This window comes from Oryctolagus cuniculus, chromosome 1 (assembly GCF_051225735.1).
Source record: "Oryctolagus cuniculus isolate XC-2025 breed Fujian yellow rabbit chromosome 1, ASM5122573v1, whole genome shotgun sequence".
NCBI classification, from domain to species: domain Eukaryota; kingdom Metazoa; phylum Chordata; class Mammalia; order Lagomorpha; family Leporidae; genus Oryctolagus; species Oryctolagus cuniculus.
The window spans coordinates 67,374,174-67,400,833 of NC_142867.1; the positions used below are offsets into that span (position 1 = coordinate 67,374,174).

At 44.3% G+C, this 26,660-nt stretch overlaps 2 protein-coding genes across 9 annotated transcripts in view; one reads left to right on the forward strand and one right to left on the reverse strand.

The window, feature by feature from the left end:
* The window catches only part of THAP12 (THAP domain containing 12), a 28,846-nt gene extending 10,707 nt beyond the window's left edge, over positions 1 to 18,139 (reverse strand). The window contains exons 1-3 of one of the 8 annotated variants that reach the window (XM_089331324.1): positions 17,927 to 18,139; positions 3,275 to 3,395; positions 2,343 to 2,437 (exon numbers count right to left, since the gene is read on the reverse strand). Coding sequence is in view for 1 of the 8 variants with exons in the window: in XM_017347943.4 (XP_017203432.3) it covers positions 3,275 to 3,395; positions 17,927 to 18,015 (210 nt within the window). In the remaining 7 variants the exon portion in view is untranslated. The remainder of the gene's footprint in view (positions 1 to 2,342; positions 2,438 to 3,274; positions 3,396 to 17,926) is intronic. The other 7 variants (XM_089331317.1, XM_089331330.1, XM_089331312.1 and 4 more) reach the window with 7 other exon arrangements.
* Positions 18,140 to 18,992: 853 nt separating this feature from the next.
* On the forward strand, positions 18,993 to 19,761 carry GVQW3 (GVQW motif containing 3). Its single transcript, XM_089331350.1, is given in 3 exon segments — positions 18,993 to 19,353; positions 19,356 to 19,427; positions 19,430 to 19,761. Coding segments are annotated over 3 exon segments (765 nt in total).
* Positions 19,762 to 26,660: the final 6,899 nt, after the last annotated feature.

The following is a 26,660-nucleotide window of genomic DNA, read 5'->3' on the forward strand; positions in this document are numbered from 1 at the left end:
TACAAAACACAAGACTTGTAGAATTAGATGTCAGTTCAGGCTAATCTATTCTCACACTTGCCCTTCTGATAATCATACTACTGTAATTAAGGAACTATTGATGGCACATGTAAAAACATAAAAGGTATTTGCATTTTGTGTAATTATTTCTAGTTCAGCCTCCCAGCTACTTCATTTGTCCTGTCCTTCTATGAGCCCATTAAAGCTACAAGAAATACAAGTCTCCCCAATAATCTGCCATCTGAATGTCCTATAATAATGCTTCCCCCCTTTACCCGCTGTTCACCCTACTTTTGCTAATATAAGCATTTTTAGGAAGCATCAAAGCACAGTGAAAATAGTACTGGACTGGGTCCCAGGAGACTTATGAACTAGTCCAAGCTTCTAGTGACTCACTGAGAGACCCTGACTAAATTACTTTCCCTTTGTGGATCCTAGTTTCCTCTTCTGAATAAAATCCAGGCATTGAACTAGATCAACATTTCCTCAAATAAAATCATCCATATATCACTCAGCATTATGCTTGCCATTTCAGTTGTTACCATCTGTACTTGTATAGAATCTACTCACTTTTCTAACATTATCTTTAGCAACTAAAAACTATAAGAATAACCATTTGATGGGCTGTATTTCACATTTTAATGCATATGATACAACTTCTAAAATAAAAATTGATCCACTTCACTTGAAATCATCTCCCATGACAGGGATATACATAACCACATTTTTGCAAATGCTAAAACCAAGTATTTTTGAATTCTCTTCTAGTTCTAATGACCTCATCATTGAAAGATGATCCTTCTCTATGCTACTTCCTGTTAACACAATCCAACCTGGCTGGAAGCCGGAAGGATCCCTAGATGATGCCAGTCTTCCAGAACCAGCCCAGAGGAGGCTGGCAGGGACAAGAGTTCATGAAGAGGGAGAACAACAGATGAATAACTACCATTACATTCCCCCAGCTAGTCCAAGCAAATAGTGCCTTTAATTTCTTCCCGAACTTGTAACGGTTAAGAAAAAACACCTGTATACATTTCATTTAAAAAAGCCTTCTTAGAAGCAGCGATTAGTCTACAGCTCACTATTAAAATATGTTCTAATAGCATGCCAAAGAAATAATGACTCCTAACTTTTCCACCCAGGGAGGGAAGGTTGGGAAGACAGGAAGGGAGAACACATATCTACATGGAACACATTATCATGGGTTTTATCCAAAGAGTTGCCAAATACATTTAGGAAGAATTTCTATTCAGGGACAATATTTTCTAGTTCAATCCCATGCAGCCCAGAAACGTAAAGAGAAGGAAAACTGATTTCTTAAGGACATTCAGCTTCGAGTGCTGGGCTAATAATCCTGAGTCTTCCAGGAAGTTTGAATCAAGGACTGATTAGAGACACAATCATTAAAGAAAGCAAAAACTATTAAGACTCAAGGCTTCCCATCTTTATCAATGAGCAAAACCCCCCAAGCAAGCAAACATATACACATACACAGTCAATTCTTGGTATTTTATTAAAATACCAATAATATATCATTATTTAATCAATTATTAAAGGAGGGAAGGACAAAATATTCTATTCTTACGAGTTTTTGAAATTCAAACTAAATTAATTTGCTATCTGCAAATAAAACAGATATTATAGACCAGAAAGTAGGATAACTGGATAAAAAACATTAATAGTTTATAAGTACACATGCCAAAAAAGTTATACCCAATACATGTGCATGAGAATTTTAACTCAATATCAAGAATTAATGCTGAATTAAGGTTTGAACATAAAGGAATGACCTTGCTCCAGCAAAGATGATAAAATACTTGGCTTTGGCTAAAGTATTCATGAATGTTTACTGATGAGATTTTAAATGCCAAGTTAATGACGCCAAAACTCTTAACATTTGGATATACATATCAGAAAATCTGGTTTTTAATAGCAGCATCTTTTTTACTTGTACAGAAAGAACATTTTCTCATATATGGATTAATTTATTCAGGACTGAAGAATCACGTGGAAATTTAAAAAGCAAAAATAGCTCATTTTTTTGTTCTACGTTCTGACTAAAGAATACAAAAGTGAACTAAATTTTAAACTTCTCACATTAATCTGATTGGAATTATCTAATCAAGAGAGATTCTTATTAAAAATGCAAAAATGCATATGGCTTATGCATTTACAATAATAATTTGGGATATTTTAACTTAATGTCAAGAATATAAAAGTAGTTTGCCTTTAAGTATATGAAACCTCTTAGTTTGGTTGATCATTATTACCCTCTTAACAAAACAAGGCAAAAATATCCCTCAGATATTCGTGATTAAACTGTTGAACCGGAATTGGCTCACCTCCCAATGACTTCACAAGTATCTGCTTCAATTAATTTTGAGAAATAAAATAACCCAATCATTCTTTAGTTTTCTGATGCCTCTGCAAAATGTATCTGAAAAAAATATCAAAATAAATTGCTGCATAATAATATATAGTGTATCTTCAAATCAAGTTATGTCTATCCCAACATCTGAGATGATACATTAGTTACACCTGAACAAGAATATATTATTTATTTAACAAAACTGTCTTCCTAACTAAAGTGTTTCCCGGTCTACCTCCTTTCAAGTGTATCTGCCCTATTTGTGCCTTTTGTGAATCACAGCAATAGTAGAATCACAGGAGAGTAAAAGCCTTAGACCTCAGAGATCACCTGGTCCTAATCTCATTAGAAACTGGGGCCGGAGAGGGGAAGTGACTCGGCCAAGCTCACAAAGCTAACAGGTCCGGACATGAAACCGCACGCTGCTGATAAGAATGTTTCTTCACATGACTTCTATGATTTGCTTCCTGTCTTATCTAGCACATAAAAATGAAGAGTTGGGTTCTCAGAGTACATACAAAGTCATGAAAACATCTAGCTCCCTAGATGATTTCACTCACAAAAAAGTTCTACAGAAACTGATCCAAATAAAAACATCAACATTACCTTAAATAAACATAACACTGTTAAAATCACTTAAACTTTTCTAAGTCTACAAATTTAAAAGTGGTCTAAGTCTACAAATTTAAAAGTGGTTACATTAGGAACAGACAAGTAAAAAACAAAACAAGTTTTAAAGAACAAAATACCATGCAGTCCAAATCTGTCTTCATTTTAAAGTGGCAGGGTATAGGGAAACCTTCCAAACAACAGATATTTACATTCCCAACCAGTGAGAGAGAGAGAGAGACAGAGAGAGAGAGAGAGAGAGAGAGATGGAAGGGAACTAATCCTTCTATTACTTACAGTTCTACAGATCATAGAGGTCTCAAAGTGTTTGGCACACAATCGATAATGCTTATTTAGTTGATCAGGTGTTTTATCTTCTAAGTCGGCTCTCCTACAATTCTCCACCCACTTCTGACATCTATATAAAAACCAAAATACAATTATGGAATATGAGTTCAATATTTATATGTCAGCATTAAATTTTAAGGCAAATATAAATTATAAGTAATAGATTCTTTGTGGTCCCCCTCTTCCAGGACATAATTTGGAAAAGCTGATTAGTAACAAAATGCGAGTTGGAAGAGACCTAGAAATCAATTAGCAAAATCTCCACTTGCTAGAAGTCATGTACAAAATCAGCAGCAAAACTAAACTTAAACTTGGGTCTTTCAATTACCAGGACACTTAGCATCATAGGGGACTTAAATCAATAGCAGTACAAGCAAAAAGTCACGCAACCCACAAGGCTAATAGTCTAACATTCTCTTTAGGATTTCAACTTAAATGAAACACTGTCACTGCAGAAAATCAGCAAGTAGAATTTCTAGAAATAACTAGAATTTCTTGTGGAAGCACTAACAGTATATTCATTTGCCTGACTGTAAACATGATTTACTATCTACAAGGATACCTACAGTCTAGATTGCAAGCTCCATGAATCCAGGGACCGTGTCTACGCAATTTAGGAGAGAAAGTACTAGAAGACATTGAGCAAGACAAAGTCCATGCCCTCCCAGAGCTTAAATATTTTCGGAAAAACAAACAATAATAGTGATAAACAATGCTTACTAAGCACTTATCACAAGCCAGATGCTCTTCTAAGTCCTTTCCAAAGGGATGTATAATCATTAGCCCCCTTGTGCAGATGAAGAAACCGAGGCACAGAAATGTTAATTCGCTGAGGATCACAAGTGGATCTTTTCCTCAAGTTTCAAAGAATAAGAATTCTGCCACAGGTAAACAGTGCTAGAAACTTGAGAACAGATTCATTTTATAATTATATAACAGTAAATTTCCTTGTCTTAACACTACCCATCCACTCCCCTATACACATTCTGACACTTAACTGCCTCTACTATAAATATGAAAACTGTGGTGAAATGTTATGATTTTCAAACCTAAACTAAAAACCACATCTAAACTGTATAGCATTTTATTCAACCACAAACTATTACTTCACAGTAATAATGTATAAGCTGTCCATATTTTAATATTTTTACAACTTACACATTTTCATTATAAGCATTTCTTGTACAAAAAAACCAAAGTATAAAAGTTGTCTCAGCATAAAATAATTTGCCATAATGATACAGTTGTTTGTTTTTTAACTCTTAAATCTCTGGAGACACTCTACATAGAACACTACTGTCCATATTATCTCTACATTAAAGTGAAACAGCTTTCTGATACCAATGGCAACTCAGGTTCAAACAATCAACAACCGATTGGGCACTGGGCAGAGAACCTAATTAGCTAGACTTCTAGGAAAAACTCTAATGAAAGGTATGCAAGACTTCTAACATACTTTGTAATTTATTTTAATGTTTATCTTCATCTACTTGAAAGGAAGAGGGAGAGGGGTCTAGGAGGGAGGGACAACTATCTCTGATCTGCTGGTTCACTTGACAAACGACCTGCAAAACCAGGAACCTGGAAGCCCATCCAGGTCTCCTGACCCTGTGGGTGCCCTAGGCCTAAGCAGTTGAGCCATCATTCTCTGCCTTTCAGGATGCATTTGCAGAGAGCTGGATCAGAAGTGAGGAAGCCAGGACTCAAATCAGCACTCAGATACGGGAGGCAGGCACTGCTGTGCCACAATGTTCACTCCTAATATACCATTTTAAAAGGAAATTTAGGAGCCAGCATCTGGCACAGTGTTTTAAGACATGGCTTGGGATGTCTACACTCCGTATCAGAGTGCCTGGGTTTGAGTACCAGCTCCAATTCCAACTCCAGCTTCTTGTAATGTGCACCTTGGGAAGCAGAAGGTGATGGCTCAAGTACTTGGGTCTCTGCCATCCGTATGGCAGACCTAGACTGAGTTCCAGGATCCTGGCTTTGGCCTGGCCCAAGCCTAGCTATTGCAGGCATTTAAGGAATAAACCAGTAGATGGAAATCTGTCTCTTCTATCTCTTGAAATAACTTTTTTAATTTAAAGAAAAATGGAGGGATATACAAGTTTAGGGATTAGAACACTGAATTCTCCAAGTACCGATTCTCCCAAATTGATTAATTAATTCAGTAAACTCAAACTATCAAGTTCTAGGAGTGGGGGAACAGGAGGAGATGGCAAGATTATTTTAAAGCTTTTTATACAGAAATTCAAAGAACCAAAAATAGTCAAAGACAATTTCTTTTCTTTTTTCTTTTTTTCTTTTTTTTTTTTGACAGGCAGAGTGGACAGTGAGAGAGAGAGACAGAGAGAAAGGTCTTCCTTTGCCGTTGGTTCACCCTCCAATGGCCACCGTATCCAGCGCGCTGCGGCCAGCACACCACGCTGATCCAAAGGCAGGAGCCAGGTACTTATCCTGGTCTCCCATGGGGTGCAGGGCCCAAGCACTTGGGCCATCCTCCACTGCCCTCCTGGGCCACAGCAGAAAGCTGGCCTGGAAGAGGGGCAACCGGGACAGAATCTGGCGCCCCGACCGGGACTAGAACCCGGTGTGCCGGCGCCGCAAGGCGGAGGATTAGCCTAGTGAGCCGCGGCGCCGGCCACAAAGACAATTTCTTGATCCCTATGTTCACATATTCAAAAATAAAATTCCACGTGATCCAAATATGACACTGTATAAGAACCCAGCAAACTTTTTTTTTTGTTTTGTTTTGACAGGCAGAGTGGACAGTGAGAGAGAGAGACAGAGAGAAAGGTCTCCTTTTGCTGTTGGTTCACTGCGCTGATCCGAAGGCAGGAGCCAGGTGCTTCTCCTGGTCCCCCCTGCGGGTGCAGGGCCAAAGCACTTGGGCCATCTTCCACTGCACTCCCAGGCCACAACAGAGAGCTTGTCTGGAAGAGGGGCAACCAGGTCAGAATCCAGCGCCCCAACCGGGACTAGAACCTGGGGTGCCAGCGCCACTAGGTGGAGGATTAGCCTATTGAGCCATGGCGCCGGCCAAGAACCCAGCAAACTCTTAACTACCTTGGAATAGTCAAAGACCTCTTAGGCAACAGAAAGCAAATTCCAGAAGAAAAGATTAATCAGACTCTTTAAAATTAACTTTTTTCCATTTAAGGGAGTGAAGGGCTGGTGCTGTGGCTTAGCAGGTAAAGCTGCTGCCTGCAGCGCCAGAATCCCATATGGCCGCCAGTTCAAGTCCCAGCTGCTCCACTTCAAACTCGCTCTCTGCTATGGCCTGGGAAAGCAGATGAAAATGGCCCAAGTCTTTGGGCCCCAGCACCAGCATAGGAGACCCAGATTTTCCTGCTCCTGACTTTGGATTGGCACAGCTCCGGCCATTGTGGCCAATTGGGGAGTGAACCAGCGGATGGGAGACCTCTCTCTCGCTCTCTACCTCTCCTTCCCTCTCTTTGTAACTCTTCAAATAAATAAATAAATCTTTATGGGGGGGGGGGCAAAATAGCAACCCACAAAATAGAAGGTATCCGCAATACACTTAAGCAACAACAGGCTCATAACCAAAATATATATGCAGAACTACAGGTGCATCAGACAACACAATATAAAAATGATTAAGGACTTGAACAGGCACTTATTAATAAGAAAGTTACCAAAATGGCTAATACATAGATTGAGGGGGAAAAAGGTCAATTTCATCAGTTATCAGGGAAATACTAATTAAAACCACAATAAACATTATATATTATATTAATATTATATATTAATATTATATATATACATACCCAAAAGAATGACTACAATGTAAAGGTGATAATACCAAATGTTGGGGAGAAAGTCAAAGAACTTTCTCATCCACAATAAATTGTGGTATATTCATTAGATAGCTATGGAATGAACAAACTACCTGGGATCTTGCAATACTAAACCGAAGAACACATTATGTGATTCCTTCTGTATGATTTTCAAGGACAGTCAAAACTCATCTGTGGTATTATTCAGAAAAAGAGCACATCACACCTGAGATTGAACTTTAGTGTATGCTAGACAGACGCTGCTGCCTATATGACCAGGAACTAATAAAAACCTGAGGCACTGTATCTCCAGTGGGCTGCTCCGGGCAGAAACATGGCACATACACTGCAGCATTTTCTTTCTTTTCAAGATTTATTTATTTATTTGAAATAATTACAGCAAGACAGAGACAGAAAAAGACAGGTATCTTCCATGTGCTGGTTCACACTCCAGAAGGCTGCAATGACTGGGACCCGGCCAGGCCAAAGCCAGGAGCTTAGGAGCTTCTTCTAGGTCTTCCACGTGGGTAGAAGGGACCCAAGCAGTTGGACCACTTTCTGCTGCTTTCCCAGGTGTATTAGCAGGAAACTGGATCAGAAGTAGAGTAGCCAGGACTCAAACTGGTGTCCATATGGGATGCCAGAGTCACAGGCAGCAGCTTAACCCACTATGCCACAGCACCAGCTGTGGCATAATATCTTACTTTAAAAAAAAAAACCAAAAAACAAAAAACTATACTTTCCAAAACAGAAAATGTTAAGAAGAATGTCATTGTTTTCCATCTTTGCAAATCTCTTTAATATCTAGCTTAACAGAAGACAGATTCTCACATTCGCTTCTGTATTTAATTGTCTTACATATTTCTGGTTAAAGTATATGAAGAAAATCCTGCCTCACAGGCCGGCGCCGCGGCTCACTAGGCTAATCCTCCACCTTGCGGCGCCGGCACACCGGGTTCTAGTCCCGGTCGGGGCGCCGGATTCTGTCCCGGTTGCCCCTCTTCCAGGCCAGCCCTCTGCTGTGGCCAGGGAGTGCAGTGGAGGATGGCCCAGGTGCTTGGGCCCTGCACCCCATGGGAGACCAGGAAAAGCACCTGGCTCCTGGCTCCTGCCATCGGATCAGCGGCGGCCATTGGAGGGTGAACCAACGGCAAAAGGAAGATCTTTCTGTCTCTCTCTCACTGTCCACTCTGCCTGTCAAAAAAAAAAAAGTGGAAAAAAAAGAAAATCCTGCCTCACATTAATTCTAGTTTAAAAACTATTAAAATATTCTTCCCTTTTCCATGCAATTATGGATATTCTTTAACACTACATCAAAACTCTTTAAAGATGTATTTTTTTATTTGAAAGGCAGAGTAACTGACAGAGAACATGGTCTCTCCCATTAGCTAGTTCACTCCCTAACTGCCCACAACAGCCAGGGTTGGGCCAGACTGAAGGCAGGAGCCAGGAACTCCATCCAAGTCTCCCACATGGGTGGCAGGAACTCAAAGTACATGGGTCATTGTCTGCTGCCTCCCAGGTGCATTACTAGGAAGCTGGATGGGAAAAACGTAGCAGGGACTTAAATGGGCATCCCGAATGGTGGCTTAACCTGCCACACCACGACATCTGCCCCAAATGGTAATTTCTTAAGGATTAGATGTAATGTAAGATCTTAAACAGACCAATGAGTTTTTCACACTATTACATTAAAATCAATTGGTCTAGGGCCAGCCCCGTGGCGCAGCGGGTTAACGCCGTGGCCTGAAGCGCTGGCATCCCATATGGGCACTGGTTCTAGTTCCGGCTGTTCCACTTCCGATCCAGCTCTCTGCTATCGCCAGGGAAAGCAGCAGAAAATGGCCAAAGTCCTTGGGCCCCTGCACCCACGTGGGAGACCTGGAAGAAGCTCCTGGCTCCTGGCTTTGGATCAGCACAGCTCTGGACGTTGTGGCCATCTGGGGAGTGAACCACTGGATGGAAGACCTCTTTCTCTCTCTGCCTCTCCTCTCTGTTTTTTTGTTTGTTTGTTTGTTTGTTTTTGTTTTGACAGGCAGAGTTAGACAGTGAGAGAGAGACAGAGAAAGGTCTTCCTTCCATTGGTTCACCCCACAAATGGCCGCTACGGTAGGCACGCTGCGGCTGGCACACTGTGCCAATCTGAAGCCAGGAACCAGGTACTTCCCCCGGTCTCTCATGCGGGTGCAGGGCCCAAGGACTTGGGCCATCCTCCACTGCACTTTCGGGCCACAGCAGAGAGCTGGACTGGAAGAGGAGCAACTGGGACACAACCTGGGGTGCTGGCGCTGCTGGCGGAGGATTAGCCAAGTGGGCCACGGCACTGGCCCTCTCTGTGTAACTCTTTCAAATAAATAAATCTTTAAAAAAATCAATTAGTCTACTTTTTATTTTACATGTTTGTGTAAAGTCATAAATTGGTCATTTATAAAATATTAGTTCAATAACTTATACAGACTGTGTGAATGTTAACACGTTTCATTACAAATATAAAAACACCACATTGATTGACATTATCAGAAAACTCTAAGTACTAGAGAGCTACCAAGCTCATGGCAGTATATATAAATTTCTGATTTTCACATAAATGCTTAATGTCAGCTGGTTTCCTCGAAGTTGTAGGCTTATTTCATACATTTCTGGAAAGTATTTACCAAATAGTTGGATCTTGATAATCTTGTTTAAAAAATTCTAGAAAACAATAAATAACCAGAGTAATGATGCCATATGTGATGTAGCCCCCCAAAAAAACTTCCCTGTATGTTCCTGAGAAAATGAGTATGAAAAAGGAAAATAACATCAGTGTTATTATAAGAGGTTCTGACATTGTAGACTCTCCTAAAGGCTCTTAGGACAACATCTTTGTCCTCCTCCCCCCAAATTCTTTTTTTTTTTTTTTTTCAGATTCATTTATTTATTTGAAAATCAGAGTTACACACACACACACACACACACATCTTCTAACCACTGGTTTACTCCCCAAATGGCCACAATAGCCGATGATGGGTCAATATGAAATTGGGAGCCTCATTTGGGTCTCCCACATGGGTGCAGGGGCCCAAGTACTTGGGGCATCTTCCACTGCTTTCCCAGGTACATTAGCAGGGACTTGAACCGGCACGCATATGGGATACAGGCACCGCAGGCTACAGATTTACCTGCTATGCCACAGCACTGGCCCGTCAATTCTTTATGTTGGAGCTTAATCCCCATTGCAGTGGTGTTGGGAGGGGGGTGTCTGGAGAGGGGTATCTGGTAAGTGACTAGGTCATAAAGGCAGGGCCCACACGAATGGGATTAGTGCCCTTATACAAGAAGTTCCAGGGGCCGGCGCCGTGGCTTACTCGGTTAATACTCCGTCTGCAGTGCCGGCATCCCATGAGCGCCGGGTTCTAGTCCTGGTTGCTCCTCTTCCAGTCCAGCTCTCTACTGTGGCCCAGGAGGGCAGTGGAGGATGGCCCAAGTGCTTGGGCCCTGTACCCGCACGGGAGACCAGGAGGAAGCACCTGGCTCCTGGCTTCAGATCGGCATAGCTCCGGCCGTAGCAGCCATTTGAGGGGTGAACCAACAGAAAGCAAGACCTTTCTCCTTTCTGTCTCTCTCTCTCACTAACTCTGTCAAATAAAAAGGGGAAAAAAAAAAAAAAGTTCCAGATGGCCTGTTTGCCTCTTCCACTGTGTGAGGAGACAGCAACAAGGCATCATCCATGATCTATGAAGCTCAGAGTGAGTCCTCACGGGACACCCTATCTGCTGTCACCTTGATCCTTAGATTTCCCAGCCCCAAGAACTATAAGAAATAAATTTTTGATGTATACAAATTATCCAGTCTAACAAATTTTGTTACAGCAGCCTGAATGGAATAAGCCTGCAACCTACTTGGACCCTCCTGTCCCAGAAAACTACTATTTTACATTTTATGCAGCAGAGTACACCCATTTTCAACTAAACTTCATTAAATGGTCAAAGGAACCTTAGAAGAACTCAGCCCCTCATGAGTGCGTTGATGCTAACTGCCTCAGGAGGGAGAACTTTAATTGCCCAACTCACTTTCATCAGAGCGACTATTAGCTCCATCTACACCTTCACCTGGCATGGGGATGAGCTCCACTGTGAGCAGCCCCCAAGTTCCCCCAAGTCTCGGCACTGGGCAAGCCACCCTGGGGTGAGGAAGGTTTAGGCAGTGGCTGCCTTTAAAATTTACTTTTATATTTCTTTTACTTATTTGAAAGCACTGAGAGACAGAAACAGAAAGACCATCCGCTGGGGTTCACTGTCCAAATGCCTGAACTGTCAGGGCTGAGCCGAGCCAAAGCTAGGCGTCAGGAACTCCATCCAGGTCTTCCCATATGGATCGCAGGCACCCAAGTACTTGTACCATCACCTACTTACGCAGTGGTTTTTCAACTTTAATTTTAGGAAGTCAGTGACCTCCAAGACAATGTCCTAAGCTGGATTCATTTTACTGTTTTTATTTATTTTTCAGGCAGCATAAGAGCAGAAATTGTGCAGTGGGTAGGCCCCCATTTGTGATAGCTATCTGCCTTCCCATACTGGAGTGCCTGGGTTTGAGTATTGGCTCTGCTCACGATGCCAGCTTCCTGGCTAATGTGCATCCTGGGAGGTAGTAGGCAATGGTTCAAGTACTTGAGTCCCTGCCTCCTACATGAAGACCTGAACTGAGTTCTAGGCTCCTGGCTTTGGCCCTGGCCCAGCCCCATCTGTTGCAGGCATTTGGGCAGTGAACTAAAGGATGGAAAATCTCTCTGCCTTTCAAATAAATAAAAATAAACATTAAAAGACACATTAGTGTCACTTTCCATAAACCAGTAAGAACTATCGTAGTATGTAAATTCCACACCATGCCCTTAACTACACTCTTGAATTTTAAATTATTTCTAAATAGCTATTTCTAAAAGTATGCATAGCATTTATAAATGTAATGAACTGGGCTGGCACTGTGGCATAGTAAGCTAAGCCTCTAACTGCAGCACCAGCATTCCACATGGACACACCAGTTCATGTCTCAGCTGCTCCACTTCCGATCCAGCTCTCTGCTATGGCCTGGGAAAGTAGAAGATGGTCCAAGTCCTTGGGCCTCTGCACCCACATGGGAGACCCAGAAGAAGCTCCTGGCTTCGGATCGGCACAGCTCCAGCCATTGTAACCATTTGGAGAGACAACCTACAGATGGAAGACTTTTTTTTTTTTTTTTGGACAGGCAGAGTTAGTGAGAGAGAGAAAGACAGAAAGGTCTTCCTTCTGTTGGTTCACCCCCCCAAATGGCTGCTATGGCTGGCATGCTGAGCCGATCCGAAGCCAGGAGCCGGGTGCTTCCTCCTGGTCTCCCATGCGGGTGCAGGGCCCAAGCACTTGGGCCATTCTCCACTGCCTTCTCGGGCCACAGCAGAGAGCTGGACTGGAAGAGGAGCAACCGGGACTAGAACCTGGCGCCCCAACCGGGACTAGAACCCAGGGTGCCAGGAGCTTCTTCTGGGTTTCCTACACGGGTGCAGAGGCCCAGGGACTTGGGCCATCTTCTGCTGCTTTCCCAGGCCATAGTAGAGAGCTGGATCAGAAGTGGAGCAGCCAGGACACGACCGGTGCCCATGTGGGATGCTGGCACTGCAGGCCTGAGCTTTAACCTGCTACACATCGCTGGTCCTTAAATTGTTAGTTAACAACGTTTAACCCAAAGAATAGTTAGATTGGCAATGTCACTTTTTTTTTTTTTTTTAAAGATTTAGTTACTTGAAAGGTAGAGTTACAGAGAAGAGAGAGAGAGACATCTTCTGTCTGCTGGTTCATTCCCCAAATGGCTGCAACAGCTGGAGCTAGGCAGATCTGAAGCCAGGAGCCAGGAGCTTCTTCCAGGTTTCCCATGTGGGTGGAAGGAGCCCAAGCATTTGGGCCATATTCCACTGCTTTCCCAGGCACATTAGCAGGGAGCTGGATCAGAAATAAAGCAGCCAGGACTCGACCTAGCACCCATATATAATACCAGCACTGCAGGCAGCAGCTTAACCTGCTGTGCCACAGCACCAGCTCCCAGCAATGTCACCTTTTATCAACTTTCCCTGCAATTCAATTACAGAAAAAGAAATTGGGTTATAACCAATAACCCTTAAAGTACTGTTATTAATTCAATAAACATCTTTGGAAACTACTTCTTTGTTATAATTAACTCTAGGCACAGGGAAGAGGAAACTGTCAAATACAATAGAACTCAATAATAGCAATAGGAAATCTGGTTTGGATAAAAGGTTACCTTGAAGACCCATTAAGTAAAATAAGCCAGTCATCAAAGGCCAAATGCAGTATTAGTCCACTTTTGTGAGGTACCTTAAACAGGCAAGTGTATAGAGCCTGAACATGGCTCGTGGCTTCGGATCGGCACAGCTCTGGCCGTTGTGGTCATCTGGGGAGTGAACCAGCGGATGGAAGACCTCTCTCTCTCTCTAACTCTGACTTTAAAATAAACAAATAAATCTTTAAAAAAAGATAAAGGAAGTAACAGCCAAATCTGCCCAGAATCCTCAGGTGTGCCCTAACAAAGCACTGGAAGCATTTTAGATACCACATGTGAGGAATTCCGAGGGCTGTAAAGTATCTTGATGTTGGGACGTAAATTGTATCCTTTTTTCTCAAGTAAGGTTTCTGTCTTATGTTAGATTCTCAAAGTGGACAATGAGCCAAAAACAAAGGTTAAATAAAAACAATGATTGATGGAATTCCAACATTTCAAAGGAGACTGTAATAGATCTAAAATGTCCTTCCAAATCTGAGACTGTAAGCTTCTACAGACCATAATCCCAAGTGCAGTGAAATGTGCATTTCACTACATACTGAAGCAAATAATTTGTGGCTCAAAACTGACTAGCGGTGCCCTTTGTTAAGTGAAGTAAGATATAAGAATGACCCCGGGGGCAGATGTTGTGGTGTAGCAGGTTTAGCCACTGCTTGCAATGCACACTTCCCACATTGGAGTGCCAGTTTGAGTCCCAATTGCTCTACTTCTGATCCAGCTTCCTGTTAATACAACCAGAGAGGCTGCGGATGATGGCTCAAGTGCTTGGGCCCCTGACAGACACATAGGAGACCCAGACGGAGTTCCAAGTTCCTGGTTTCTGTCTTCTGAAGGGCCCTGCCCTGCATTTGGGGAGTGAACCAGTAAATGGAAGGTAATACGAGCACTCTCTCTGCCTCTGCCTTTCAAGTAGATGAAAATAAATAAGTAAAAATTTTTTAAAAATTCTATATTCTTAAAATAGCAAGGAATATTTATTTTAAAATGACCTTGAACTAAAATTTGGGTAAAAAGGAGATAATGCTTAGTGGGGTAATACTTCTCTTCTTTGCCAGCTATTTCTTACTCTCCCGATGAACTAGACATTATCAAAGTTAAACCTTTGTGTATTAAAGGCCATTACAAAGAAAATGAAAAGAGTATTTGCAAGAGCAGCTGATAAGGATCTAATAGCCAGAATAAAGACTATTCCTTCCTCTCCTGAACTAGTCCCTCAACTCCCAACATTAACCACTCTGACTGCCCCAAGGCTCAATCCTCACTCCTTACAGCCGGCAGTGACTTGAAGTACCCACTGTAAACTGAAAAACCCCGCAGCCTGATGTGTTAGTCTCTGAATCCTGACTGCCTAGTCAAGACATCTTTTTTGTGTTTATAGTTGTGATAGGCAGAGAGATCCCACCTACTAGTTTACTAACCAACTGCCTGCAGCCAGGGCTGGGCCAGGGCAGAGCCGGAACTCAATCCAAGTCTTCCACGCGGGTGACAGGGCCCCAAATCTTGAATTAACACCAGCTGCCTCCCATGGTCTGCATTTGCAGGAAGCAGGAATTTGGAGTTGGAGCCAGCAATCAAACCCAGGCACTTCCAAATGGGTCAAATGTCCACAATTATTTTTTTTAAAACAGGTAAAATTCTTATAACACAAAATTACCATTTCTGCATGAAAACTTGAGTGGCAACTGATATATTCAAAATGCTGTACATCATCAGCACTAGTCCAACACATTTTCAGCACCCTGAAAGGAAACCCTGTGCACATTAATACACTCTTCTCCATTCTCCCTTTGCTCCAGGCTGTGTCAACCACACATCTGTTTTCTGTACCTACCATGAGTATTTCATAAGTGGAATAATATGACACATGGTTTTTTGGTAACTGATTTCTTTCACTTCACATGTTTTCAAGGTTAACCTTCATTGTGGAGTGTTATCAGTACTTTATTCCTTTTTCGGCAGAATATACCATTGTATAGATATACATTTTGCTTATACATTTATGCACAGACTTTGGGTTGTTCCCATCTTTTGACAGCTGTGACTAGTGCTGTTAAAAATGGGTGTACACTTGCTTTTTTTATTCTAGTTTGGAATCTTTTGGATATATACCTAGAAATAGAATTACTGGGTCTTACATAATTCTATGTTCAATTGCCACATCTTGTGGTTTTCCCTGAATTTCCCTAATAGTGAATGACACATGGGTTTGCCAGCAATTTGTATCTTTTTTTTGGAAAAATATCTACTTTAGTTCTTTTCCCACTTTTAAATCGAGTTGTCTTTCTGTTACAGAAGTGTAGTAATTCTTTATATATTCTAGTTATTAGATTATAGTTGTATTACTTGTCAATATTTTCTTCCATTCTTTTCATTTTCTTGGTAATGTCCTTTGATACACAGAAGTTTAATTTTGATGATGTCAATTCATCTATTTCTCCTTTTATTGTATGTGTTTTTAGTTTCACACCTAAGAATCTGCTGCCAAATCCAAGATCATTAAGATTTACCCATTTTTTCCCCTAAGAGTGGAATGGTTTTAGCTCTCATATTTTTCATGTTTCTAAATATAAGCCATTTGGAGTTCATTTCTGCATACGATACGAAGACAGACATCTATTCTTGAATGTCTATCAGGCTTCTGAAACTTCACAAGTCCCAAATCAAATTTTCACAAGTCTGTCCATCAAATCTGCTCTCTCCCCAGTCTCCTCAGTATCAGTAAATGCTCAGGCTAAAAACTCTTTTATTATTATTTTATTGGAGGAGGGAGGACAGAGAGAGAGACAAAGAGGGACCATTCCCATCAGATGGTTTACCCCCAAATGCTCCAATGACAGGAGCTGGGCCAGGCCAGGTGCAGCCAAGAGACAGGAACATAACCTGCGCGGGCGGCAGGAACTCAACCTCTGGAGCCACCACCACTGCCTCCCAGGGTCTGCATTAGCGGGAAGGTGGAGTCAGGAGCTGCAGCTGGGTATCAGGCCCAGGTCCGTCAATGTGGGACTAGGCTGAATGGTCACTGCTCAAAATCTTAACGTCATCTTTGACTCCTTTTTTGCTCTTACAATCTATAAGCACCGCATTGGCAAACCCTGGTTGCTTCACCTTCAAACCACATCTCAAAGACAACAACTTACCAGCTCCTCCTCTACCAATCTGGACTATTACGACAGCCCTCAACAGCTCTTCCTGCTTTCACCTTTGCCGCCCTGCAGTCTAACTGCCAAGCAGTGATCCGGTGTAGTTTCTCTGCTCTGAACCCTTCCTTGATGTCCCAGCTCGCTCAGAACGCGCAGTGCTTTCTTCCCAAGGACCACAATCCACTATGAGGTCTGCCCCTCCCACACACCCTTTCTAGTCTGCCTTGCCTTCACTGTCTCCTAAGTGGGGTATCACAGACATCTCCATGGCTGGCCCCCTCATCTGAGGGTCTTTGCTCACACTGACCTGTTTAGCGAGGCCTGTCTGATCACCCACTTCAATATCAACGGCACTTCCCCTGCTCCTACTTACCCCCTACCCTCCAACCTCCGCTTTATTTCCTGTGCAGTATTTACCATCTAGCGCACTACGTACTTTACTTACCTATATCCCCTCACTAGAATGCAATCTCCAGAACAGGGGTCTTAATTTATTCATCAGCACCCCGCCGCGTTCAGAACAAGGCCCAGCACACAGTAGGCCTTCAATAATTACATGCTGAGCTAATAAGGAGTGTCCTAATATAATCGCCTGCTCACCGTAATGGATTGTGAGTTTTCTGCAGAAAATGACCCCTCCGATTTCCCAGCACCTCTACCCTAATGCCTGGCACATAGTAGGCACCCATTTTAAATAGATGAGCCCACAAGAGACCTAGGAAACACCCCCAGTCTTTCACACACAGTTCCCTACGCCGTCCCACCCTAAATACGAGGAGTCAGCTTTCCTCCAGGGAGCGGTTTCAAGACCGATCCCCAGGCCCTCACGTGTACCCCTATGTTGTGCCGTCCCCACAATCACCAAGTGCGCAGTGGTCAGAGCCAGAATTTGAACGGTGCACTGACAAGCTGGAAAGGTGGTACAGGGGTGACCGGACTTGAAATCCCAGGCGGCAGGACTCATACACCGGCCGGGGTGGTGGCGAGGCAAGGGCCGCCGCAACCACTACCGTGGAGCCCAGATCCCTCGTTTGACAGCTAAGCCCATTACAGCCCAGAGGCGAAAGCGACTTGCCCGAGGTCACACGGCGCGGGAACCAGGGCGCGCCGCCCTGCTGCAGTGTCCGTCGGCCGTGCCCTCCGCGCCGAGCCCCGCCGGCGCACGTGCTCCCAGTCCCCCGGCGCCCGCAGGCCGGCCCGCCCACGACTCGCCGCCCGGTCCCACCTCGGCCCCAGGCGGGGTCCACGGCCGCACAGCTGCGCCCCCGACGGTGCCCGAACCTGCCCGGGGGCTGGGACCGGCAGTGCGCACGGCGGAGGTGGGCCCCGGCCGCCGGCTCCCCACCGCCGCTTACCTGGCCGGATCCCGCGGGAACCTGAAGAAGGCCAGATCCGACTGCGTGCTCTTCCGCGTGCAGTTAGGGGCCGCGCAGAAGTTCGGCATCGTCGCCTGCCCGCCGGCCGGCCCAGTCCTCCCCTCCCCGCCTCCTCAGGGCAGCCCGCCCGCCCGTCGGGGCCGGGGAGGGGAGCCAGGCCGGCCGGCCGGCTCGGCAAGGCCGGCGCGCGGGGGAGGGGCGGGCGGGCGAGGAGCCGCGAGGGGCAGGAGGGGCGCCGCGGTCCGAGGCCGGGCTGGGGACTCGGCTCCACAGTGCTGTGAGCGGCCTGGAGGATTTACCGCCGCCGCCGCCGCTGGTGCACCTCCCGCCCGCCCGGGACGCTGCCGCCTCCTTCCCACAATGCACTCTGGCGCCCGGGGGTGCCCTCTCTTCCCTCAACCTTCCTCCCCCGCCCCTCCTTTCCGCCGCCGTCTCCGCAGCGGGCACGCGCAAGGAAGCGCGCCTGCGGGGTGTGGCGAAGCAAAGGAGGGGCCTGGCGCGGACGGCTGCAGTGCGCCTGCGCACAACCTCCCCCGCGAGAGGGAGGGAGTTGCGCACGCGCGCCTGGCTCCGAGTCCTCTAAAGCAGGCGAAACTGAGATTTCCGCGGTAGGTTTGCCCTGCGCTGAGTAGTGCAGATCTGGGGCGAGCTTGCGCGTCCCGCCACCGTTTTTGCAGCTCTTCTTGTTTAGTATGGTTGCCACCACCTGGGCTTGTATTGCAGAAATCGCCACAGACGCCGAAGGGCCGCGGAATCGGGACGACATTGGTGACTGGCGAACTCCCGGCCATTTGCGTGCACCGGGAGGAGATTTAATTTTTCCCAGCTCTTGCAGTTACTCGTTGACCTCGTTAGCTTGCCGAACGTGGCTCCCTAGCCCCCACTGGAAGCTGTGGGGCGCGAAAACTCTGTAAAGCAGTTACTGCTTCCTCGCGAGGCGTGCAGAGGAGCGAGAATATGGTTACCCCTGCAGCCCTATAGAGATCCCTCTGACTTCCCCTCACAATCGTGCCTCGTGAACGTCCCTGTGTTGCTTCGTGCCAACATGAGTGATCGCTATTTGGAACAAAGGATTAGTATAAAATTTTGCGTGAAATTGGACAAGTCCGCAAGTGAGACCCACCATCTTCTCAAAGAAGCTTATGGGGACGAAGTCATGTCAAGGGCCCGCATTTTTGACTGGCACAAAAGATTTAAGGAAGGGCGGGAAGATGTTCGAGACGACGCCCGGAGTGGCCGCCCAGTCACGCACCGGACCGAAGAAAACATCCGGAAAGTCAAGGACCTGGTTCATTCAAACCGGCAGTTAACCGTGAGGATGATGGCGGAGGAGTTGCATTTAGATAAGGAAACCGTTAGGCTCATTTTGAAAGAGAACTTGAACATGAGGAAGGTTTCTGGGAAAGTTTAACGGGTGTTTTGAAGGATGCCCCGAAACCTCGAACACTTGACTTTCGGGCTGCTTTTCCAAAGGAAACTAGGAAAACAGCTCATGTGTGAGGAAGGGGCTAGTACGTTGTGAAGCACGGGGTCCTCTGCCCGCATACTGGCCAAGGATCCGCTCCCCCACCAGCCGGCTTCTGCAGGCTTCGTCTCAGCAAGGCTGCCCACCAGGGCGGCTCAGGCGTGTTCACACCCACACCGTGGTGAAGGGAAGCTGCCTCCTGTCTTCATCGGGCACCCTGTCCCCTCCGCTCCTCCTCCCTGCGTGGCTTCCTCTGCCGCTTACTCTTGGCTCCCTGGTGGGACTCTCTCCCTTGCTGCTCTCCACAACTTGCAAGAATGTTTGGCTGCTGACTCCCAGGACTTGCTGATGGCGGAATTCTTTGGCTTAACAAGAGTTTGGATCTCCCTGCCCAGACCTTGGATTGTTTGTGATGATCCTGTTCCTTTGTACTCAACAGTCTGCCTCAGGGAATCATGCCCGTGAGAAGTGGGAACAGCATCTCCCCGGAGTCTGCCCCTCTGTGCCCAGGGAGGCATGCTTTTCTGGGAAGATCCCACAAGAAGGCCTATGGTTTCAGCCTGCTTCACATTCAGGGCCCGATGTACCGTGTACAAGCCACTGGCGTGCTGACAAAGTGTGTGCCTCTGGGTGTGAGGGCTGATGGGGCCCAGATGACTCAGTGGAGCCCCTCAGACCTCAAGGGTTGGCCACCAACCTGCCCCTCAGAAGGACTGCATCTGTTTCATCCTCGTTCTATGCTTTGGATCCTCACTCACTTGGGTATTCCTTTTGCCATAAGAGAAGAATCTGGTTCCAGAAAATACAAACCAGTGGCCCTAGGGCTGGGCTGTGATGTGTAGGCAGGAAGACCAAGTGGCGCTCTACAGACTGTGAATTAAGGGAGTCTGCTACCCACGTGCCAGTTCCCGCCCAGCAGCCTGCTTTTAGTAACTAAAGCCAATATTTCCAGGTGTATTTTGAGCACCTGCTGTTTTTAGAACTGTGAAATTATGGTCATCAGGGACTGTAAGGCCGGGCCAAGTGGTTTTTGTAGCAGATCCATGAGGAAGGGGGAGACAGGGTTATGAAGCTTCACAGCAGGTGGAACAGCGTGAGACTTTGAACCTGCATCAGTAGAAAATAATGACTCCATTAACTAAAATAGCAAAGTGCCAAGGGGAAGATAATGGTGTTGCAGAAGATGTGCAATTGGGGATAATTTGCTGTTTCTCCAAGTCTGTGCCAGTGGTTTGCAAATTGCTTCCTCTGAGGCTGTGAGTAGGTTATTAACCCACTAACTTGATTATATGATTTTTCTGTGGAACCCAAGAAACTACAAGTTCAAGCTCTTACCTCTTTCATTTCTGCCTTCCTACCAGGATTTATAGAAAGGAACTTCTTCCAGGTGGGTTCCAAGTTATACCACACAGAGTGAAAAAGACTCAAAACCTGGTAGGGGTGCAGGAGGAAGGTGTGGAGGTAACGGGATGTCCCAGCGCAGGCCTGTGTCTCTGTTTTACTCAAGGATTTTTTGCACATTTCATCTTCTCTTATTTAACTAGTAGAGGAGTAAATAATATGGGTTGGTAGTAGAGACCTAATCCAAGTTCAACATTGTTATTTTTAGAACTGCTCTTTCACTCTCTACTGCATTAAAAATATTACAAGTTCCTCATTAATACCAGTCAGTTTTGAAACACCTTGAAATCTAGACCTTGTACCACAAAGAAAAATACTGTGTTGAAAAAAAAAAAAAACAACTCTTAAACCATGCCACAGCTTATAACTTTATAGCTATTTAGGAATCCTAAACATTCCATACCAAACATTACTGTCTACCCACATCAAGTGAGACCCTGGTTTCTCCACAAACACTTGCCTCCAAGGACCCTGCACTTTGGGAATGCAGCCCCCGCCCATAGCTATTGCAGCTTTGTTGCTGAATCTTGTTAATAAGGCTCAGACCTGGTGGTCACTATTGCAAATTTGTATGCTGCTGGGCTCAGGCCAAGATCCCAGAACAATACCTGCAGGTATTATCTCCAGTCTATCATAACACAGAGGTCTTGAGAGATATTATTTCTAGATTGTCTTCCAGTCTTATGAACAGGGCTGGAGTGACTGCCAATACTGCTGGCCCAAGACCCTTGTTGGAGGATAGGTACTGGAGCAACAATGGCCCTAGTAGAGTTTGAACACAGCAGCCGGAAGCAGGTAATTAGGAATGTGAATTCGAGTTGTCCTAAATGGCTAAAAGAAGGACCTAATGCATTACATTAGCTCACGGCGTGGCTCATTTGTCAGGCTTCCCAGCAGTGATAGGATGCCTCAGACTTAGGGGAAATAAAGTGACTGCTGTGACAGTTGTCCAGACCAAACCATTCACACTTGGCTGCTCAGAATCAGTAAACCCGAGCTAGAACGTGAGCTCCTAAACAGGAGGATTCTTACAGAATGGTGCTTACTTGCCCACCATGTTGCTGACCTTGATTTTGCCCTGATCTGCACCTTCTGTTCAGGCCTCTTGAGCTCCTGGCCTGTAGCCTGTTAGATCCAGCATGCATCACACCACAGACTGTTGCCCTTGGCCCTTCTCAGATGCCTCTTCTCTGCCTTGGTGTTTGCTTTTCTGGTTTTGGACTCCTCCTCCAAGAGCTGCGTTGGTCCCCTATGGTGTGCGGATCCTTGAGTTGCCCTTTTAGTCATGATCCACCACTCGACCTGAAACTCTTCCCCTTGTTTGGAGCCTTCTAGCTCCCCACTTGAGCCACTGAGTAACCAGTCTTCTCCAGCCCGGGTCCTGTGTTACCTTCCTATCTCAAGGAGTGAGGTGAGATGCGTGGGGAGGTGATGGTTCTTGTTCTTGCTTTTCATAAGGCACAAATGGAGGAGAAACCTCCCTCCCACCTTAGCTACCATCAGTTGCACCCCCAGAGGCAAGCAGGGTTACCAGTTTCTCAGGGAAGCAATTGAATTACCTCTTATACTGAGAGCTATAACAACCAGATCCCATTCTGGGAACTGTGTTTTTCGTGACAGGATAAGGGCCATCTCACTGCCTGTCCCTTTGGTTCAGCAGGAAGAGAACTGACCTCCTTCAGTCCTGGACCATAATTCTCAAGCTTCACATAATCCATCCATGAATCCCTTCCGTTTTCCACTTGCTCTTTCCTGCCCCGCCCCCCGCTCATCTCATTCCAGTTCAAAATCCACATGTGATGTTGTGGAACATGACTGAACTGTAATAGACATCTAGAACATTGATTTAATTGATTTTATCTAATTCCCCCCTCCCATCACACTTCCTCACCTTGTTTCTAATAATGATCAGAAACAGAAAAAATCGAATGTTCATTGAATCTTTGACTTAGAAAAACACATGGGTGGTTCTGCAGTCTTCTGAATTCTGCTGCCTCTCAGTTCTCACTGAAATGCCATTATTTGGCAAGAATGTGTACATAGGGCCTACTTTCGAGAGCCTTCCTTCCAGATCTATTTCCAGTCGAAGTCCAGACTTGCCATTGGACATGCCTGGATAAGTCCAAATGCTACGTGACTTGAGGACACCAGGGAAAGGAGGGGACTGCTGCTGCATTGCATACGCTGCTCAGCCGGCCTGCTGTTTGCAGACATTGTCACCAGCGTATCTGAGGTTCACTGGCATTGGCATTGTCAGGGTCCATGGGGCTCAGATGAAAGAGCCTTCGACTTTGTGGCTGAGCTGTACACTACTTTGAATTCCAACTGCTTCTTCAGCTTTACCAGATTTTACCAGGCCTTTGCATCCTATTCAAAGCAGCCCTCCTATATTTATGTTTTCTGTAAAGTAAATCTCTGCCTATCAGATCCTTGCAAGTATTACCCAATTGATCACTCTCTCCTAGCATTAATAACCAGAAACAAAAATCTAGAGTGGGGAGCTTCAGGGCCTCCCAGGACCCACTAGTGCAGGGGTCTGCAGACTTCTATAAAGTAAATGTAGGCTTTGTGGCCTTGTGGTCTCTGTTGCAGCCGCTCGGCAGACATAGCTAATGCAGAAACAGGTGAGCATGAACGTGTTCCAGTAAAACCTTATGATTGGATATTGGAATGTGAATTTCATACAGCTTGCAAAATACTATTTTGATAATTTTTCAACCATTAAAAAAGGTAAAAAGCATGCTTAACTTGCAGGCTGTTAACAAAAACTGATGGTGGCTCCGGTTTGGCCCATGGGCCATAGTTTGCCAACCCCTGATCTAGTATACATAAAATGTGTATCTAAAAATGACAGATGATTGATCATTTTCCATCAATAATGTTAATGCCAAATTGATCTGGCAGTGTCTCACAATGTAGAAATTGTGCAATATTGGAGGGACTATTTATGGGGAGAGAGTAAATTAGAACTGAAGGATTGGCTATTTTACCTTGCCTGTGTTCCACATCACAAAATGAATTTTGTGCTGTTTTTGACTAAAACTGATATGACTCAAACTATCATCCATGTTGTTCCCATGTAATATCTCAGAACCAAATTGGCAGTACTGAAAATGGTGCCAAATTGCAGCCAGCAGTAATAGAATGAACCACAAGTAGTTCCAAAAATGCCTTCCCATGGACAGCATTTGAATAAATTTATGTTGTCACCTATTTAAGTGTTTACTATGAAGTTACAAAACTCACTGAAGTGTATTTTTTCGTGCTTGTAAAAAATTATACTTGTGTGTGTGTTTATACATATACACACATATACATATATATATGTGTGTGTATATATGCACACATATATTAACAGCTCCTTGTAACTGGTGCTGTTAATAGGTAAGCACATTTATTGTTCCCTTAAAGAGAGTTTGATTGTGTCAGCATCATTTAATCTGATTTTCCAAAATTGTAATGGAATCTCAGGATTGAACAGACCTTTACAACGGAGTCTGACCCAGCCACCCATGTTTCCCTTGACCTTGGAGTAACTAACTCTACAGCTGCTGAAAGACCATAGGAAAAAAGATTCTGTGTTAATTCACTCAACAAATGTTTTTTGACTGACTATATGTGCCAAGCACTGTCCTGTGTGCAGTGGACAAAACAGACACAGACCTTGGATTTCAGAGTCGGACATCTAATTACGTTGCTCTTCGCTCTTGCAAAACTTCTGTCCCGTGTGCTCACACTAACTCATTGTTCGCTGCATACCTGGAAACAGGTATGACCTCTGCCGCATGCCTTCATGCTGCAGTCATGATGCCTGTCCAACTGCATTAATAATTTGAGGACTATATGTTCTACTTGAAGTTTTATTATTCTTGAGACAGATCTATGTTGGTAGAAAAACAAGCTGGCAATGTTGGAAGTGTAGATTGGCAACAGCTTTCAGAAAAAGCAATTTGGCAGTATCTATTAGGAGCTTTAAAAATGTTTATGTCCTCTGATCCTCTAATTCCACTTCTGGGAATCCATCCTAAAGAAACAGTCTAAAATGTGGGCAAAATTTATACTTAACAATCCAAAAGTCCAACGGTAGAAAATTGGTTAAATAAATTACAGTGTGACTATACAATGGACTATTATGCAGTCATTATAATTGATGGTTATGAAGAGCATTTGACAGCACGGCAAAATGCTTGTAATGTTAAGTGAAAAGAGTGATATATAAAATTGTATATATAAATCTAAAAAGATTTTTTAAATGACTGCAAAGAATATACTAACTCTGAGAGGTTGGATTATAGATGTGTTTAAGTTTTTCCTGGGTTTTATGCTTTTAAAAAATCTTTTTCCACAATACTATTACATTTATTGTAAGTGAGAAACAACAGTATCAAAAGTTGGCAGTGGAGAGACTGAGGCCACATCACCAGTTTGGCCCATGAACAGATATCTGGCTGGGCCAATATGAATGCTACATAATAGATAATTGTGTTGGACGCAGGAATGGGACAAAGGGAAAATGACCTGTCCCAGAGGAGAAGGGAACATGCCCAAAATCCCTACAAAAATCAAGTTGGTTATGAGGAGACACCTTGAGTCACATGCTGCTGTTAGGCAGTCCTAAATAGGTATTAAAAAAAAAAAATAGAAAAGAAAAGCACCTGTGAATTGGGTATATGAGAGCTCTTCAAAAAGTTCATGAAAATGCATATTACAGGCCAGTGCCGTGGCTCAATAGGCTAATCCTCTGCCTGTGGCGCCAGCACACCAGGTTCTAGTCCCGGTCAGGGCGCTGGATTCTGTCCCGGTTGCTCCTCTTCCAGGCCAGCTCTCTGCTGTGGCCAGGGAGTGCAGTGGAGGATGGCCCAAGTGCTTGGGCCCTGCACCCCATGGGAGACCAGGAGAAGCACCTGGCTCCTGGCTTCGGATCAGCACGGTGCACTGGCCGCAGCAGCCATTGGAGGGTGAACCAACGGAAAAAGGATGACCTTTCTGTCTGTCTCTCACACTGTCCACTCTGCCTGTCCAAAAAAAAAAAAAAAAGAAGAAGAAAAAGAAAATGCAACAGCTATGCATGGATTTAAAAAAAATTATGCCAAAATAAATTAACCTTTAATTCCATTTCCATGAACTTTTTGAAGTTCCCTTGTATTCTGACAAATGGTGCAAGTTTATGAAATGCTCTCCCAGGTAAAATTAACCTCCTTTGGATTTCACTCGCACATTCTCTCCTACAAAATGAATTGTCTTAGACAGACTCTCTGAAGACTCCTTGAGCCTTCCACGTGATTTCTTTAGTGTAGGAATAACTGCCAGTGTGCCAGGTCTCCTCCCACGTGAAGACACGCGAGCAGTCTGTATACTCGCTGGAATATTTGGTATCCTACATGTGGAACACCATACACATCCCATTAATCATCTTAATGTTGAAACTCATAAAATTCTTAAATGTTGCAAATGTTATTCTGTTGGCGTCCACAATTACTGTGCTTTTTTATTTATGTCTGAGTAATTGTGGGATTTTAAAGAGTGAGAAGTTACATAGTTAATGCCTGTCTATAAATGAAACTGTTGTGTTAAGGAAATACATACTTAATGGTTGCTTTAGTAAAATGATTATCATTAAAATGTTAAATATATCTCCTTGGTGACATTCCAAAGCTTCAGATGGGTACACAAGGAGAATACATATTTTATAGATATATACAAAGGGGTCTTCCAAAAGTTCATGGAAGTGTGTCTAGTGGAAAAATTCTGCATAGATTTCAGAGTTTTTTGGGCCAAAATAAATTTATCCTATATTTTTTCACAGACTTTTTGAAGTACACTCGTGGATTATAGCTTTGTCAAGCT